The sequence below is a fragment of the Rhincodon typus genome, chromosome 34, assembly GCF_021869965.1.
Source record: "Rhincodon typus isolate 14 chromosome 34, sRhiTyp1.1, whole genome shotgun sequence".
NCBI lineage: Eukaryota > Metazoa > Chordata > Chondrichthyes > Orectolobiformes > Rhincodontidae > Rhincodon > Rhincodon typus.
The window spans coordinates 7,251,357-7,269,065 of NC_063365.1; the positions used below are offsets into that span (position 1 = coordinate 7,251,357).

General features: G+C 44.2%; 1 protein-coding gene across 3 annotated transcripts in view; it reads right to left on the reverse strand.

Moving 5' to 3' along the window:
• LOC109926398 (microsomal triglyceride transfer protein large subunit-like) overlaps positions 1–17,709 on the reverse strand; it is a 99,906-nt gene that overhangs the window by 10,459 nt on the left and 71,738 nt on the right. For all 3 annotated transcript variants that reach the window (XM_048616363.1, XM_020526259.2, XM_048616364.1), the window contains 5 exons: positions 13,946–14,160; positions 10,786–10,883; positions 10,552–10,673; positions 4,653–4,886; positions 2,305–2,429 (listed from right to left, as the gene is read on the reverse strand). In XM_048616363.1, the coding sequence (XP_048472320.1) occupies positions 2,305–2,429; positions 4,653–4,886; positions 10,552–10,673; positions 10,786–10,883; positions 13,946–14,160 (794 nt within the window). The remainder of the gene's footprint in view (positions 1–2,304; positions 2,430–4,652; positions 4,887–10,551; positions 10,674–10,785; positions 10,884–13,945; positions 14,161–17,709) is intronic.

Genomic DNA, 17,709 nt, shown 5'->3' on the forward strand with positions numbered 1-17,709 from the left:
GTTTTTTGCAACTTGTCAGCCTAAGCATTTGCTTGACTGGTTTGAAAAGTAAACTCTGGGTAGCAGAGACATCGACTATGTGATCTGTCAATTGTACATCTCTGATTGTTTTTGCTGTGCCAAAGGCCATTTAGCTGTTTTGTCCCAAAGTTCTGCAATCACCTCCCTAAATCTCTCCAACTTTATGTCTTTCTCCTACTTTAAAACTTATCTCTTTGACAATGTTTTTGGTCACCTGTCCTAATAGCTCTTTATGTAGCTCTATGTTGAATTTTGTTTGATAGTAATTGTGAGATGTGTTGCTCAGTTAAAGAGTCTATATAAACGCAAATGATTGTTATTGTTGCTGTATGCAGTCCACTCCCTTGACGGAGTTTCTACAGTGGAGGCATTTGCAGTTGGTAAAAATGTATATTGGCACACTTCAAATCAAAAGTATATAAATAAATTATACAATTCAACCAACATCAGTGAAGCTGATTACCCACTCATTATTCAGTGCCTGTTTATGGGATCTTGCTGTGTATGTGTGGACAGCTTGTTTAAGAACTTGAGGACTTTCAGACCATTTGGCTTGATGAGCCTGCTCCTCTATTCAACACTGATCTGCCTTGACTCTGCAAAATGGCAACACAGGTACAAAATGGTGACAGAGGGCCATGGTGAGTCATTATCTGGAGAATTGTGTGCAGTTTTGGTCTCCCAAACCAAGGAGGAAAGTACCGCAAAGGTTCACTAGGCTGTTACCGAGAATGGCAGGACTGTTCCATGTGGTTGGTTCGGCAGGTCTGAATCCAGTAGCGTTCAGATGGATGAGCAGCGATTTGACTGAAACATTTAAAACTCTACCAGGGCTGGATGGACTTGATTTGGGAGGGTGTTTCTGCTGGTTGTGGGGGCTATCTACAACAGCAGACACATTCTCAAGCTACGGGGTAGACCATTTTTAGCAAAGGTGAGGAAAAATCTCTTCACTCAAAAGGTAGGGTTTGCATTGCAGAATGACACCAACAGTATGGGTTCAATTCCCATCACCGGCTGAGGTTACAATGAAGGATTCTCCTTCTCAAACCCTCCCCTCGCCTCAGGTGTGGTGACCCTCAGGTTAAAATAAAGTACCACTAGTCATCTCTCTTTAATAAGAGGACAGCCTTACCGTCTGCTTAGACTATGGACCCATGGAATTCTCTACCACAGAAGGCAGTGGAGACCAAGTCTCTAAATATATTCAAGAAAGAGTCGATAAATGTTTAGATTTTGAGGGCAATTTGGGGTATGAGGAGAAAGTATGAATAAGGCATTGAGGCAGAGTGTCGGCCATGCTTATTCTGAATGGTGGAGCAGGCTTGAAGGACTGAATGGCCTACACCTGCTAAAATGAAGGCCACTTCATAATCCACCTCCAGAGCAGCATCTAGTGGCCAGAGTCTGAAGCTCCACTGTGACAGTTGACATTGAAGATTTGTAGTCAGTCCTCATGTGGGAGCGTAGATTGCCAGTGGCTCATTGGCCTGTTCGGTAAAGATAGTAGATTCATAGGTGAGGCAACTAAACCAATGGACTGGAAATGGTGAATTCTGGGAAGGGCAGCTAATTGACTGCTAGATTATCAGGTGGTAAAGACGAAAATCTATTTCTCAATAAATAGGTGCAGGAATGAAAATATCTGGTTGCCTAAAGCTCAAGCATTGGGGGAACCTGGCAAACAACCAATTCTCTCTCTAATACAGCAAACTGTGCCAAGGAGTGTTTCATCAAACAAAATGCGACATTGAGTCACAGAAAGAAAAGATTTTTCAAACCATTTATTCTTTGGTGGGACTAGCATGTTATTGATCACTTCTAACTGCCTCTGAAATGAATGGGATTCTGGGCCTTTTCTAACAGTCAACCACATTGTGTGATATGTAGGCCATACCCGGTAAGAATGGCAGATTGCTTACCCAAAATGATGTGTTTTGATACCAACTGATGCTAGTCATCATGGTTGCCATCACTGAGCCTGGCTTTCAATTCCGTACTTTAGTCAGATTTAAATTTCACCAGCTGCTATGGTGGGATTTGAACCCATGTCCCGGAGCATTAGCCACTAATTCTACTGTTTCACCCAATGCGACTACCTGATCAACAGTGTGAATGTGAAGCACTGAATCTAATCAAAGACACACTAAACTGGCGCACTTGAGCAGCTTAGCTAAGGCTAAGTTTAATAATTGTCCACTGAATTATGTCAGTGTTACTTCAATAGAAAACGACAATGAGATTTGGACTCCTCCACTGTCTTTAATATTTTAATTTACATACCGATTTCTGATGTTAGTTGTAGATTGTTGACTCCACAAGCTGAGTGCAATGGTGCCTGAAACATCAATCCCAAGCCCTCCTTGGAATTCAGTGCTTGCTTGAATCCCTGACTGCAGTTGGATTGCCTAAAGGGAGAGAGGAAATTGAATGCATTGGATCTCTGCAGCAATAATAAGTGTTTTCAATCTGTGTGGAGCGACAGGGGAAATGCATGACCTCTATTACATTCAGTGCAGTTTAAAACTCCCCAGGCTTCCGGAATAGAAAGACGCTAATCTGCAATGGCACAAGGAGAAAATTGACTTTTGCAATCTACTCAATTTCAAACCTCTTTTAAATTTAAACCTTTGACCCTTGTTTCCCATCTCTTTTTTATTTTCTCACGCTTTGCATTTTCTCAGCAATTTATAGGCTCTTTGCTGTTCATCATTATTTTAACATTATTTTATTCATGGTTCCTCTCTGTTTCATAGAGAATGCCACTGATTCTGATCTTTTCATGAACATAGCAGTTCATCTCTTTCACCTTTGAATATGGGGCTGCATCCCAAACATAAATCTGTCTGTTCTGTCCCAATATGCAGACTAACTGAGGTAGTCTTGCAACAACTCAGTAGGTAGTGTGCTCAGATCTGGGTTCAAGTCCCTTCTCAAGATTCAATGATTGTGGAAATCTGCCATAAAGCAGGTAAACCAGGATGATTGTCAAGTTGTAATTCTTTCCTCTACATCCATAGAGTTATACACACAGAAACAGACCCTCTGTCCAACTCGTCTGTGCCGACCAGATATCCTAAACTGATCTAGTCCCATTTGCCAGCAATTGGCCCATATCCCCCTAAACCCTTCATGTACCCATCCAGCTGCCTTCCAAAGCAAGTGGTAAGAGTGGGAGAGTTTCCAGGACAGTCAGAATAGTGTGGGAGCTACAAAACAACAGTGTATGCAAGCTTCTGCCATGAGTGAGAGCACCTTCACTTTGAGGGACCAGCACTCAGACAGACTAACCTATTGTGTCTCTAAGCTCCTTTTGTTTTTTCAATCCAGCCATTTGAACTCCCTGATAATATGGTGCAAGTAGATAACAATTCCACATGGTTGAGTATACACAATATTAACAAACTCTTAGCAAAAGATTGTAAATAGACTCAAGTCCTCAGATTGGCCTGACTGTTGTAATGAAGGACTGCTGTATTGTCAGATTTGCTAAAACTCAGGCATGATATAAATCTGCCTCCTCAGGCATATGTAAAAGATTCTCTAGGATGCTGGAAAAGGAGTAAAGAATTCTTTCACTGACTTGGCCAACATTCTTCCCTAAATTAATGCCTCTGAAACTATTCGTCCAGTTGCTATTGTTGTATACAAATTGGCTCCCGTATTTATCTTCAGAACTGTATTTCAATATAATTGAGGGATGAAAAGAGATTTTGGATGTTCTGTGAACTGAGATGCATTATAGATAATTGTTCTCCCTTTTCACCATCTTAAATCGGTTCTTTACAGAATAATTAAAAGGTGATGGTTATTTAAAACAGGGAACTAAAGTTAAACCAGGATGAGGAATCTTTCAGAAAGGTATGTCACAACATCAAAGTTAAACTGTAACAGTAATCTCATACTGAATGTCAATTATTTTGTCCATCTTTGCCATGTACAAAAACTATATTTTCATTTCATCTCATTTGATTTATTATTGTCACTTGTACCTAAGAAGAGTGAAAAGCTTTGTTTTGCTTGCAGTAAAACATGCCTTTAAATGCAATTTTTTTGGTTTTGAGGGTTTGTTATTATTTTGGCTTCACTTGGTATTTTGTAACACACTGTTCCTACGTTATAATTGCATTATTAATGCAAGATTGTACTGACTGGATAAGTAATAATTCTGATTTCAGCAATCTTGTTTGTCACTCTTGATATCTACAGATCAATGGAAATATTTATTATGAGCTGTGTTCAAAAGAAAAGTGTGCATAGTTTTTATCTACAACTACAAGGTGTCCCAAAGCAATTTACGACACTGAAAGATTTTTCTGAAATGTATCATTTGTTATGTTAAGCAGCACCAATCTTCACAAAGAAAGCTCCATGAACAATAATGATCAGATAATTTACTTTTTGTGATGTTGACTGAAACATAACTATTAGCTACAATAATCAGGATATCACCCCTACTTTTCTTCGAAAGGATGTCACAGGATCCACCCAAGTAGACACCTCCAACAGTGCAGCACTCCCTGAGCAGAACCTTTTGACTCAAAGCTAACAGTTCTACCATCTGAGCCACAGCTCATTGTGGTTTATAGCATTCTAGTTTGTAATAAGATGGTTGCATTGGGCTTTGTTACCTGTAGATGGTCAATAACTAAGATGGATCCTTTAATTATGCTTGTGGGTTCTTCAGTGAGGGACCAGAGCTTTTCCACTAAGTCGCTATATCCTTGGAAAAACACAACAGGAGGGAGCTGAACATCAAAGAGGATCACGGACATACTGGCCGTGGCTTCACCATCATCATCATCCTCAACTTCCTTCGAACTTTCCCTGAAAAATGAGTCGAGACCTTGGGCTACGATTGATACCTGTTCCAAATGTGAAGAGATGTATGTAGTAAAAGAGATATAAACGGAGTGGCTGCATCTTCTCAAATTTAGGATGGAGCCAGATTAAATGGAAACAAAAAATGCTGGTGATCACAGCGGGTTAGGCATCATCCATGGAGAGAGCACAGTCTAACGTTTCGAGTCTAGACGACTCATTATTCATCATTTTTTTGTTTTCTGTCAGATTCTAGCATCTGCAGCAATTTGCTCCTATTATGAAGCCAGATGAAGTCCCTGGAAAGTCAGACATGGCAAATATTTTTAAAAAATACATGCTAAACACAATAATAAGTTGTTGCCTGTATGCACTAAGTGAAATTGTTACTATTCGAGGCTCCCCTAAGCTTGTACAGACACAGTATGGCAGAAACGGAGTGTACCACCACGACAAGTTTATATTGTGGATAGTGGGTCTAAATGTTGGTGACATCATTGTGACAGCGGTGGTGAGTGTAATCTTTCAGCAGGGTCATTGCCATGATGGGGGTAGGTAATGGAGCATTAATCCCTGTGACATTCTCCCAATCAGCTGCTACTGCTGTATCTTCCGGAATCCCACAAAGGCACCGCAGGCGGGATTTCTGTGAAAATTTCTGACGAACACGCCAGGGTTGTTGGGCTAACAACGGCAAACAGTTATAGTCACACACTGGATAGCCACAATCCTAACCGAGAGTCATCCTCATCAAACAAATGTTCCCTTGCAGAAAAACTGAAACAGAAACTTATGAAAGTGGTCATAAATTACATATGACATTAAAGAAATAATCTGACAGGAATACTGGCTCAGAATAACCTCATAATGTTTGAGTAACTTAAACTGTCAAAACTTGCTCAGCAGGTGGACCAAGTATACTACAGTTACAGCCGTGTAAAACACCAGGATTTATCCATGAAGTCATTACAACTCTAGCAGTGAGAAACCAAGAGAACACAGCGCTATCAACATCAATCAAGCGTTCAGTATGCTTGCCTTTTTTTGGTCAGTACATTGAGTATAGGAGTTTGGGAGGTCATGTTATGGCTGTACAGGACATTGGTTAGGCCACTTTTAGAATACTGCATGCAATTCTAGTCTCCCTGCTATAGAAAGGATGTTGTGAAACTTGAAAGAGTTCAGAAAAGGTTTGCAAGGATGTTGCCAGGGTTGGAGGGTTTGAGTCATAGGCAGAGGCTGAATAGGCTGGGGCTATTTTCCCTGCAGTGTCAGAGGCTGAGGGGTGATCTTATAGAGGTTTACAAAGGGGCATGGATTGGGTAAATAGCGAAGGTCTTTTCCCCAGGTTCAAGGAGTCCAAAAGGAGAGGGCATAGGTTTAATGTAAGAGGGGAAAGATTTAAAAGGGTCCAAAGGGGCAACTTTTTCACACAGAGGGTGGTGCACATATGCAATGAGCTGCCAGAGGAAGTGGTGGAGGCTGGTACAATTACATCATTTAAAATGCATCTGGATGGGTAAATGAATAGGAAGGGTTTGAAGGGATATGGGCCAAATGCTGGGAAATGGGACTACATTAATTTAGGATTTTAATTTAGGACAAGTTGGAATGAAGGGTCTGTTTCCGTGATTTACATCTCTATGACTCTATAACATGCTCTCTTTTGTACTTCTCATCACACCTACTGACAGGCATTTTATTGACTAAAATTTCAATGCAATTTTTCTTTAAACTGATGGATGTGCAATAAATAAGGCTAAAGCCAATAACTTGTGTTACAATCTGCAGGCTCCCTGGTACAAGAGGTGGAGGATTAGTGCCAAATAAACATGTATTTGTACGTACGCAATATGATTCAGAGGCTGGAGGTTACCCTCAATGAGCTCACCAGTGTCGGAAATTGTATTAAACACTCACATGCTCCAAAGCAAAAAAAAACCCACTATCCTTTTTCACTCACGTTAACATTTTGGCTATGTGTTTTATAAAACAATATTAGAATAATTAGACCATAACCTTAAACAGACACCGTCAGAAGTCACACAACACCTGGTTATAGTCCAACTGGTTTATTTGAAATCACAAGCTTTCGGAGCGCTGCTTTTCTATTCATTTTGTGGAATGTGGGTGTCGCTGGCTGACCAGCATTTCTTGCCCGTTCCTAGTTGCCCTTGAGAAGGTGGTGGTGAGCTGCCTTCTTGAACCGCCGCAGTCCTCCTGCTGTGGGTTGACCCACAGTGCTATTGGGGAGGGAATCCCAGGATTTTGACCCAGCGACAGTGAAGGAACGGTGATATATTTCCAAGTCAGGATGGTGAGTGACTTAGAGGGGAACTTGGAGGTGGTGGTGTTCCCATATATCTGCTGCCCTTGTCCTTCTAGATGGAAGTGGTCATGGGTTTGGAAGGTGCTGTCTGAGGATCTTTGGTGAATTTCTGCAGTGCATCTTGTAGATAGTACACACTGCTGCTACTGAGCGTCGGTGGTGGAGGGAGTGAATGTTTGTGGATGTTGTGCCAATCAAATGGGCTGCTTTGTTCCAGATGGTGTCAAGCTTCTTGAGTGTTGCTAGGGCTGCATTCATCCAGACAAGTGGGGAGTATTCCATCACACTCCTGACTTGAGCCTTGTAGATGGTGGACAGGCTTTGAGGAGTCAGAAGAGGAGTTATTTGCAGCAGTATTCCCAGCTTCTGACCTGCTGTTGTAGCCACTCTGTTAATGTTGTGAGTCCAGTTGAGTTTCTGGTCGATGGTAACCCCCAGGATGTTGATTGTGGGGGATTCAGTGATGGTAACACCATTGAATGTCAAGGGGTGGTGGTTAGATTGTCTCTTATTGGTGATGGTCACAGCTTGGCATTTGTGTGGCGCGAATGTCACTTGCCACTTGTGAGCCCAAGCCTGGATATTGTCCAGATCTTGTTGCATTTGAACATGGACTGCTTCAGTATGTGAGGAGTCATGAATCGTGCTGAACATTGTGCAATCATCGGCGAACATCCCCACTTCTGACCTTATGATAGAGGGAAGGTCATTGATGAAGCAGCTGAAGATGGTTGGGCCTTGGACACTACCCTGAGGAACAACTGCAGTAATGTCCTGGAGCTGAGATGATTGACCTCCAGCAACCATGACCATCTTCCAATATGTCAGGTATGACTCCAACCACTGGAGAGTTTGCTCCCTGATACCCATTGATTCCAGTTTTGCTAGGGCTCCTAGATGCCACACTCGGTCGAATGCAGCCTTGATATCAAGGGCTGTGACTCACACCTCATATCGGGAATTTAGCTCTTTTGTCCATGTTTGAACCAAGGCTGTAATGAGGTCAGGAGCAGAGTGGCCCTGGAGGAACCCAAACTGGGCGTCACTGAGCAGGTTATTGCTGAGCAGGTGCTGCTTGATAACACTGTTACTGACACCTTCCACCACTTTACTGCTGATCGAGAGGAGACTGATGGGCGGTAATTGGCCGGGTTGGATTTGTCCTGCTTTGTATGTATAGGACATACTTGGGCAATTTTCCACATTGTCGGGTAGATACCAGTGTTGTAACTGTATTGGAACAGCTTGGCTAGGGGAGCGGCAAGTTCTGGAGCACAAGTCTTCAGTACTATTGCTGGAATGTTGTCAGGGCCCATAGCCTTTTCAGTATCAGTGTCTCCAACCGTTTCTTGATATCACATGGAGTGAATCGAATTGGCTGAAGACTGGTATCTGTGATGCTGGGGACCACTGGAGGAGGCCGAGATGGATCGTCCACTCAGCACTTCTGGCTGAAGATTGCTGCGAATGCTTCAACCTTATCTTTTGCACTGCTGTACTGGGCTCTTCCATCATTGAGGATGGGGATATTTGTGGATCCTCCTCCTCCAGTGAGTTGTTTAATTGTCCACCACCATTCACCACTGAATGTGGCAGGACTGCAGAGCTTAGATCTGATCCGTTAGTTGTGCGATTGCTTCGCTCTGTCTATCACTTGCTGTTTTTGCTGTTTGGCGCGCAAGTAGTCCTGTTTGGTGGTTTCACCAGGTTGATACCTCATCTTCAGGTGTGCCTGGTGCTGCTCCTGGCATGCCCTCCTGCACTCTCCATTGAACCAGGGTTGATCCCCTGGCTTGATGGTAATGGTTGAGTGGGGGATATGCCGGCCATGAGGTTACAGATTGTGCTGGAGTACAATTCTGCTGCTGTTGAGGACCCGCAGTGTCTCATGGATGCCTAGTCTTGAGTTGCTAGATCTGTGTGAAGTCTGTCCCATTTAGCATGGTGATAGTGCCACACAACACGATGGAGGCTATTCTCAATGTGAAGGTGGGACTTGGTCGCCACAGGGACTGTGCGATGGTCACTCTTACCAATACTGTCATGGACAGATACATCTGCAGCTGGCAGATTGGTAAGGATGAGGTCAAGTATATTTTTCCCTCTTGTTGGTTCCCTCACCACCTGCCGCAGACCCAGTCTAGCAGCTATATCCTTTAGGACCCGACCAGCTCGATCAGTCGTACTGCTGCCGAGCCACTCTTGGTGATGGACATTGAAATCCCCCACCCAGAGTACATTTTGTGCCCTTCCCATCCTCAGTGCTTCCTCTAAGTGTTGTTCAACATGGAGGAGAACTGATTCATCAGCTGAGGGAGGACGGTACGTGGTAATCAGCAGGAGGTTTCCTTGCCCATGTTTAACCTGAAGCCATGAGACTTCACGAGGTCCAGAGTCAATGTTGAGGACTCCTAGAGCAACTCCCTCCCGACTGTGTACCACTGTGCTGCCCCCTCTGCTAGGTCTGTCCTGCCGGTGGGACAGGACACATCCAGGGGTGGTGATGGTGGTGTCTGGGACGTTGTTCGTAAGGTATGATTCTGTAAGTATGCCAGTTCTGAGGAAGGGTCACCGGACCTGAAACGTTAACTCTGTTTTTTCCTTCACAGATGCAGCCAGACCTGCTGAGCTTTTCCAGCATCTTTGCTTTTGTTCCTGATTTACAGCATCCGCAGTTCTTTCGGTTTTTATGTCAGGCTGTTGCTTGACTAGTCTGTGAGACAGCTCTCCCAGTTTTGGCACGAACCCCCAGATGTTAGACAGGAGGACTCTGCAGGGTCGACAGGACTGTTTCTGCCGTTGTGTTTTCCGGTGCCCAGGTCGATGCCAGGTGATCCGTCCGGTTTCATTTCTTTGAGTCTTTGTAGCAAATGGTAAAACTGAGTGGCTTGCTAGGCCATTTCATGAGGGCAGTTGAAAGTCAACCACATTGCTGAGGGTCTGGAGTCACATGTAGGCCAGACCAGATGAGGATGGCAGATTTTCCTCCCCCTGAAGGACATTAGTGAACCAGATGGGTTTTTCCGACAATCGGCAATGATTTCATGGTGATCAGTAGATTCTTAATTCCAGACTTCTTTTTTTTGAATTCCAATTCCACCATCTGCCGTGGTGGGATTTGAACCCAGGTCCCCAAAACATCAGCTGGGTTTCTGGATTAATAGTCTAACGATAATACCACTAGGCCATTGCCTACCCTGTTCACCTGAAAAAGGAGCAGCGCTGCGAAAGCTTGTGATTTCAAATACACCTGTTGGACTATAACCTGGTTTCATGTGACTTTGTCCACCCCCGTCTGACACCAGCACCTCCACATCATGGGTAAACAGACACCAACTTAAATATAAAGCCAAGCAGATGAAGAAAGCAAGTGAACATACCTGGCTTGCGAGAAGTTTATTTTTCCCCGTAGATACTATGAAATCAGACTGACTCTGCTCCAAGACACCACTGTCTCCAAAGATTAAATCCATGTTGTATGAGGTCACCATATCTTTAGTAACTTATATAGAAAGAAATTACATGGAAACAGGTTTCTTTGAACAATTATGTTGTATGCGGAAGAAAACGGAAACTAATAACTCCACATTATATGTCAGTTGCTATCCTTTTACCTGCTAAATAGCCTGAGGAGGAGGATGAACTCCCAGTTCTGGATAGTCGGTGGTAGTTATAGATCATTGTGTCTTTCAGGGCTTTGTGAATTAATTTGCTACAGAAAATAAAAGGGTTTTGGTCAAGGTCAAAGTTTCTCACACAATTTCCAGGAATGACTGTCATTCTGAATGTAGGGAATGGAATTGCATTCAATTGAAAATATAACATAGAAGAATGGAACTATGCGATTCTATCAGTATATAACACAAATGAGATGAATTATCTTTCTTTGTGGTCTTAAGTGGCAGTCAATGTATAACTCCTCATGTGCGAAAATCTCCAGACAGTACACTTGACAGGTTTGAATGGAAGTTACAAGGACAGCTCATGTGGAAAGTGAACAATTCACATTGTTACAAACTTAATTCTTCCAAGTTTGACCCTGTGACTACATGTTGAGGCCTTGTAGTGGAGACATTTTAGCTTCTGAATTCTGATAGATAGCTCATATACACTGGCCAAAGACCTTTGTAGATACTTCTGGGGATACTAAACCCTGTTTCCTGACCATCTAAATGCAGTGCTTCAAATTAATTCCCCTCATATTATGAGGCGAATGCAAAGATGCAACTGCCCAGGTTCATGACGAGGAAATTACGTCTATTTTAACTACTGCACAGGTTTGGAATTCCATGAGAAACAGTTATTTTATTGTGTGATTTGCCTCTGCAATAGGGCAAAGATCTTTAGCAAGCACCTTTCAAATCCACCACCATTTCCATCTAGAAGGACAAGGGCAGCAGGTACGTGGGAACACCACCACCTGCAAGTTCCCCTCCAAACCATTCACCGTCTTGACGTGGAAATATATCGCTGTTCCTTCAGTGTCACTGGGTCAAAATCCTGGAATTCCCTCCCTCAGGGCATTGTAGGTCAACCTACAGCACATGGGTTGCAGCGGTTCAAGATGGCAGCTCACCATCTTCTCAAGGGCAACTAGGGACGGGCAATAAATGCTGACCCATCTAGCTAAGCCCACATCCCACGAGTGAATATAAGAAACACATTGCTGGTTGAATCTTTTGCATCATCTCCGTTTTCCAAGTCAATGATAGAGGAGCATGTAACCACAATGCAGCTATACACAGAGCAGGTCATCGCATTCCTGGACTATCTCACCAGCAGTCCCACTGTCTGCTGTGTGCCTTTTGACTGCACCCAGTCTACAGCATAATCATCAAGAGAAATTAAGGGCTTGAAAATATCAACCAGAAATTAGGGCAACCCAATAATAAAGATCAATTCTTAATGCTTACCAAGGGGCCTATGATGTTGACCCTTCAATGGTGCCCTAAAACAATGGGTGGAGCCTCATGGTGGTCAAAATGATGTGGGCTACAGTGGGCTGCCGAGTGAAAATCTCTTCACGCTGCTTGTAAAAAGCGTAAAAGGTGGCACAAGTTTCTCCTGGCATGGATGGACCCTCTGCACTTGTCTCTCGATTCTGTCATACGTCTCACCAGGAGCCCACATTGCTCAAGGCCCTATGAGATTCCACCCATAGATACTTTAGTGACGGGACAAAAGGAATATTTCACAAAGGTGATAGGAGCTTTGAGGTTACACATGCCAGGAACAGGTTGATCACTCTGGAATAGAGAAGCTGGGTGGGGGAGGGGCGGGTGGGCTGATAAGATGTTTAAAGAGTGTGTTTTTCGAAGGGATTTAAGTGGAGATTTGTTGGAGGAAGTTAGGGCATTCCAAACATCGGGACCCTAAGTACAAGGAAAATCACCATTAATCCAACTGGAAATTCAGGAAAAACATCTGTTCTTACAATAGGGCAAGACTTTGGACCTGGCTACCATGTGACGTGGTTGAGGTGATAAGGATAAGCTCAATAATGATGTAAGGGAGAACAAAATGGATGATTATTCCGTGCAGTAAGACAAACTGGGTTAGGGAGCCTTGTGTGGAGCACAGACACCATCACAGATTGGCTGAATGGCCTGATTCTACATCTGATGGGGAAGATGGTAGCCTAGTGGTATTATCACTGGACTGTTAATCCAGAGACCCAGATAAGGTTTTGGGGACCTGGGTTCAAAACCACCGCGGCAGATGGTGGAATTTGAATTCAATAAATACCTGGATCTAAGAGTATAATGATGACCATCAATCCATTGTTTATTGTTGGAAAAACTCATCTGGTTCACTAATGTCCTTTTGGAAGGGAAATTGCCATCCTCACCTCATCTGGCCTACATGTGACTCCAGACCCGTAGCAACGTGGTTGAGTCCTAACGGCCCTCTGGCCAATTAGGGATGGGCAATAAATGCTGGCCGAGCCAGCAATGCCCTCATCCTGTGAATGAATAAAAAAAAATCTCTAGGCCTACATCAATGAGATGTTCAACTGGGTCCCAAATCCTGGTCAGCTGGCGCAGTGGCCTATCGCAGGTTTTCTGAAGAATGGTCTAGGCCTGAAACGTCAGCTTTCCTGCTTCTCTGATGCTGCTTGGCCTGCTGTGTTCATCCAGCTCTACACCTTGTTATCGCAGCGGGTAGTGTCCTTGCCTCTGAACCAGAAGCTTGGGATTCAAACGCCACTCTAGCCTTTGATGGACAAGAAAGATGCGTTCTTACCATGGCCAAGCAGGTTTGGTGGATGGTAAATCTTTCCAACACATGCCAATGTCAGGGAAAGATTCCCAGTCAGCCACGTGATGGGAAGATAACTGAAGCCTTGACCATTGCTATCCAGAGATCCCCAGGCTACATGTAAAAGCATATGTTCCCATTGTAACTCCGTCTCTCTGGTTGGCTCAGATAACTTGACAACGATGTGGATCAGTTTGAATGGGATGGATCCCTATTCCAAATGGGATGTATTTGGGACCTGCCTCCTTCCCCTAGCAAATGGCAGTGCCAAGGCTCAAATCTACCTTCAAACAGACATTGCAAGAGTTAGAAATTGCAGCCTCTGAACTGTTTTGGCACAGCCCTACCCATCAATAAGGTGCCCACTGCTGGGGAGGGATTTCTAACACTTTAGCTGCCAGTCTGAAACCAGATGGTATATACACCCACTGAAGAATCGGCTCTCTTAAAAGCTCTTAGCTTATGGCTGTGAGAGAGGAACAGGAATTTCCAAGTGACTGTCTACTCAGCTCTCACCTTGCTGGATGGTAGTCAGAGCGTAGAATATTCTGCAGTTTTGCAACGATAAACTTAGACAGTTCCGATTCAATTTCTCCGATGGACAGCAAGATATTTTTCAACTCCATGGCTGAGGGATGGTTATTCAGAATCACATCAAACGCAGCCAGTCGCACAGTTCCCCCGTACTGATTCCTGCTCTGGTGAAAAATCATGTTCATCTGTTTCTTCACCTAATTGTAAATATAAGTCAAATCTTTATTCATCAAAAAGGTCATCAGCAGCAGGCCACCAACTTTTCCAAATGATTGTTTAGTGCTGACACTGAGCTTGCTGGGTCTAGCCCCTGCCCCTGAGTACATGCTCCTCTCCATGGCACCACCAGTATTTTAACCTCCCAAACTCCAGTGCCATCCATCCTCCCATTTCCTGTTCCTGCTTTATTCTAGGTTAGGTCTGAGGGTGGGCAAGGCCTGATCATTAGTATTCTTGCCTCAACGGTGGATACAGTGCAAATCAGATTTGGTTTGTAAATATATAAATATTGTATAGAGGAATCAGTACGTGAGTGGGCGCTCCCAGAGGCAGCACATTGGCACATATTCAGGTTGGCACACCTGTTTCACCCGATTCATAGTAGGTGACACTCCATGTGGCTCTCCCACTGGGTCACCCTCCCACTGGTGACCCTCCCCAGGGTTTAAACTGGATTGGCAGGGGGATGGGATCTTAAACAGCAGGGAGGCAAATGATAGGCTGGAAGGAGATACAGTGATCAGAAATAGCAAGTTGAAGAGACAGGTCAGGCTGGAACAGGACAGGGAGCGAGGAATGGCTGTTAGATTAAATTACATCTATTTCAATGCAAGAGGGCTGACAGGTAAGGCCGATGAACTCAGGGTGTGAATGGGTACATGGGACTGGGATATTACAGCCATTATAGAAACATGGCTAAGGGAGGGACAGGACTGGCAGCTTAATGTGCCATGGTACAGGTGCTTTGCGTGGGACTGAGGTGGAGGAAAGAGGGGAGGGGGAGTTGCATTTTTGATTAAGGGGAGTATCACAGCAGTAGTCAGAGATGAAATAACTGAGAGATCATCCAGTAAGGCTTTGTGGGTGGAACTAAGAAATAAGAAGGGGATAGTGACGTTAATGGGGTTGTACTATCGGCCTTCAAATAGTCACCAGGAACTAGAGGAATAAATATGCAGGGAGATTGGAGAGACTTGCAGGAGGAATAGAGTTGTCATAGTGGTGGATTTTAATTTTCTTAACACAGACTGCTACTGCCATAGTGTTAAGGGCTTAGATGGGGTGGAATTTGTTAATGTATTCAGGAAAGTTTCCTCAAGCAGTATATAGAGGGTCCTACTCAGGAAGGGGCAAAACCCGACCTACTCTAGGGAAATAGGGCAGGACAAGGTGACTGAGGTGACAGTGAGGGAGCACTTCGGGATTAGTGACCATAGTTCTATTAATTTTAAAACAATTATGGAGAAGGACATAACTGGTCCACAGGCTCAAGTTCTAAACTGGGGCAAGGCGAATTTTGATGGAATTGGACAGGAGCTTGCGGGGCTTGACTGGAGCAGTTTGTTTGCAGGCAAGTGGGAGGCCGTTGAAAGTGTGACAGCTAGAGTTCAAGGTCTATATGTTTCTGTGAGGGTGAAGGGCAAGGTTGGCAGGAGGAGGGAACCCTGAATGACAAGAGATATTGAGCCTTTGACAAGAAAAAAAGGAGGCATGGCTCAGGAGCAGGCAGCTGGGATCAAGGGAATCCCTGGAGGTATATAGGGGATACAGGAGTTTACTGAAGAAGGAAATCAGGAAGGCAAAAAGGGGGTATGACATAGCTTTGGCTGAGAAGATTAGGGTGAATCCAAACAGATTCTTTGAGTATATTAAAAGAGAAAGAATAACTAGAGACAGAATAGGACCCCTCAAGGACCAAAGTGGACATGTATGTGTGGAACCACAGGAGATGGGTGAGGTCTTCAATTGGGAACTTGGGGAAGTTAGTGGCAGTCCATACCACAGTAGATGAGGTGTTGCAAGTATTAGAATGAATGAAGGTGGATAAATCCCCTGGTCCTGACCAGATATATCCAAGAACACTGCAAGAGGCTAGAGTAACTGTGGGGGCCCTGACTAATATATTTGCATCACCGTTAGCCATGGGTGAAGTACCGAAAGACTGGAGGGTAGCGGATGTTGTGCCCTTATTCAAAAAGGGCTGCAAAGAAAAACCTGGGAACTTTAGACCAGTAAGTCTAACATCTGTGGTAGGTAAGTTACTTGAGAAGATTATGAGGGATAAGATATACATGCATTTGGAAAGATAGGGTTTGATCACGAGTAGTCAGCACAGCTGTGTGTGTGGGAGAGCATGCCTCACAAATTTGTTGGAGTTCTCAGATGAAGTAATCAGGAAGGTTGATGAGGGCAGGGCAGTAGACATAGTCTATATGGACTGCAGTAAGGCCTTTCATAAGATTCCACATGGTAGGCTGCTCGGGAAGGTTAGATCGCATGGAATCCAGGGAGAGCTGGCAAACTGGATACATAACTGGCTTGATGGTAGGAAGCAGAGAGTAATAGTGGAAGGAGGCCTGTGACTAGTGGTGTGCCTCAGGGGTCGATGCTGGGCCCATTGTTGTTTGTTATCTATATCAATAATTTGGATGAGAATGTGCAGGCATAGTAAGTTTGTGGATGACACTAAAATAGGCGGTATCATGGACAGTGAGGAAGGTTATCAGAAATTGCAGCAGGATCGATCAGCTGGGGAAGTGGACCAAGAAATAACAAATGGAGTTTAACATAGATAAGTGTGAGGTGTTGCATTTTGGAAAGTCAAATCCAGGTAGGAGTTTCATGGTGAATAGTGGGGCCTTAAGGAGTGTAGTGGAATAGAGGGGCCTTGGAGTCCAGGTGCATGGTTCTCTGAAAGTGGAGTCACAGGTAGACAGGGCAGTTGACACACTGGCCTTCATCAGTCAGGGTATTGAGTAAAGAAGTTGGGAAGTTATTTTATAATTGTACAGGATGTTGGTGAGGCCGCACTTGGAGTATCTGTGTTCAGTTTTGGTCACCTTGCTATAGGAAGGATGTTATTAAATTAGAAAGAGTGCAGAAGAAATTTACAAGGATGTTGCCAGGACTCAAGGGACTGAATTATAGGAGAGGTCGGATAAGCTAGGAGTATTTTCTTTAGAGCGTAGGACACTGACGGGGGATCTTATAGAAGTGTATGATATCATGAGTGACATGGATAGGGTGAATGCACTCAGTCATTTTCCCAGGGTTGGGGAATCGAAGACCAGATGGCATCTTGTAAGGTAAGAGGGGCAAGAATATGTGGGAACATAAGGGGCAAACTTTTTTACACAGAGGGTGGTAGGCATATGGAATGAGCTGCCAGTGGAAGTGGTTGAGGCGTGTACATTAACAATATTTAACAGGCATTTGGACAAATACATGGATAGGAAAAGTTTAGAAGGATATGGGACAAATGCAGGGAAATGGGGTTAGCGTGGATGGACATTTTGGTCAGCACGGACTGGTTTGGGCCGAAGGGCTGATCGGTGTGCTGTAGGACTCTATGACTCTATGAGGGTGACACTCCCTGAGAATGTCACACTCTGTGGGTGACTGTCCCTGTGGGTGACACTCCCCGTGGGTGACACTCCCTGTGGTGACACTCCCCGTGGGTGACACTCCCCATGGGTGACATTCCCTGTGGGTGACATTCCCTGTGGGTGACATTCCCTGTGGGTGAC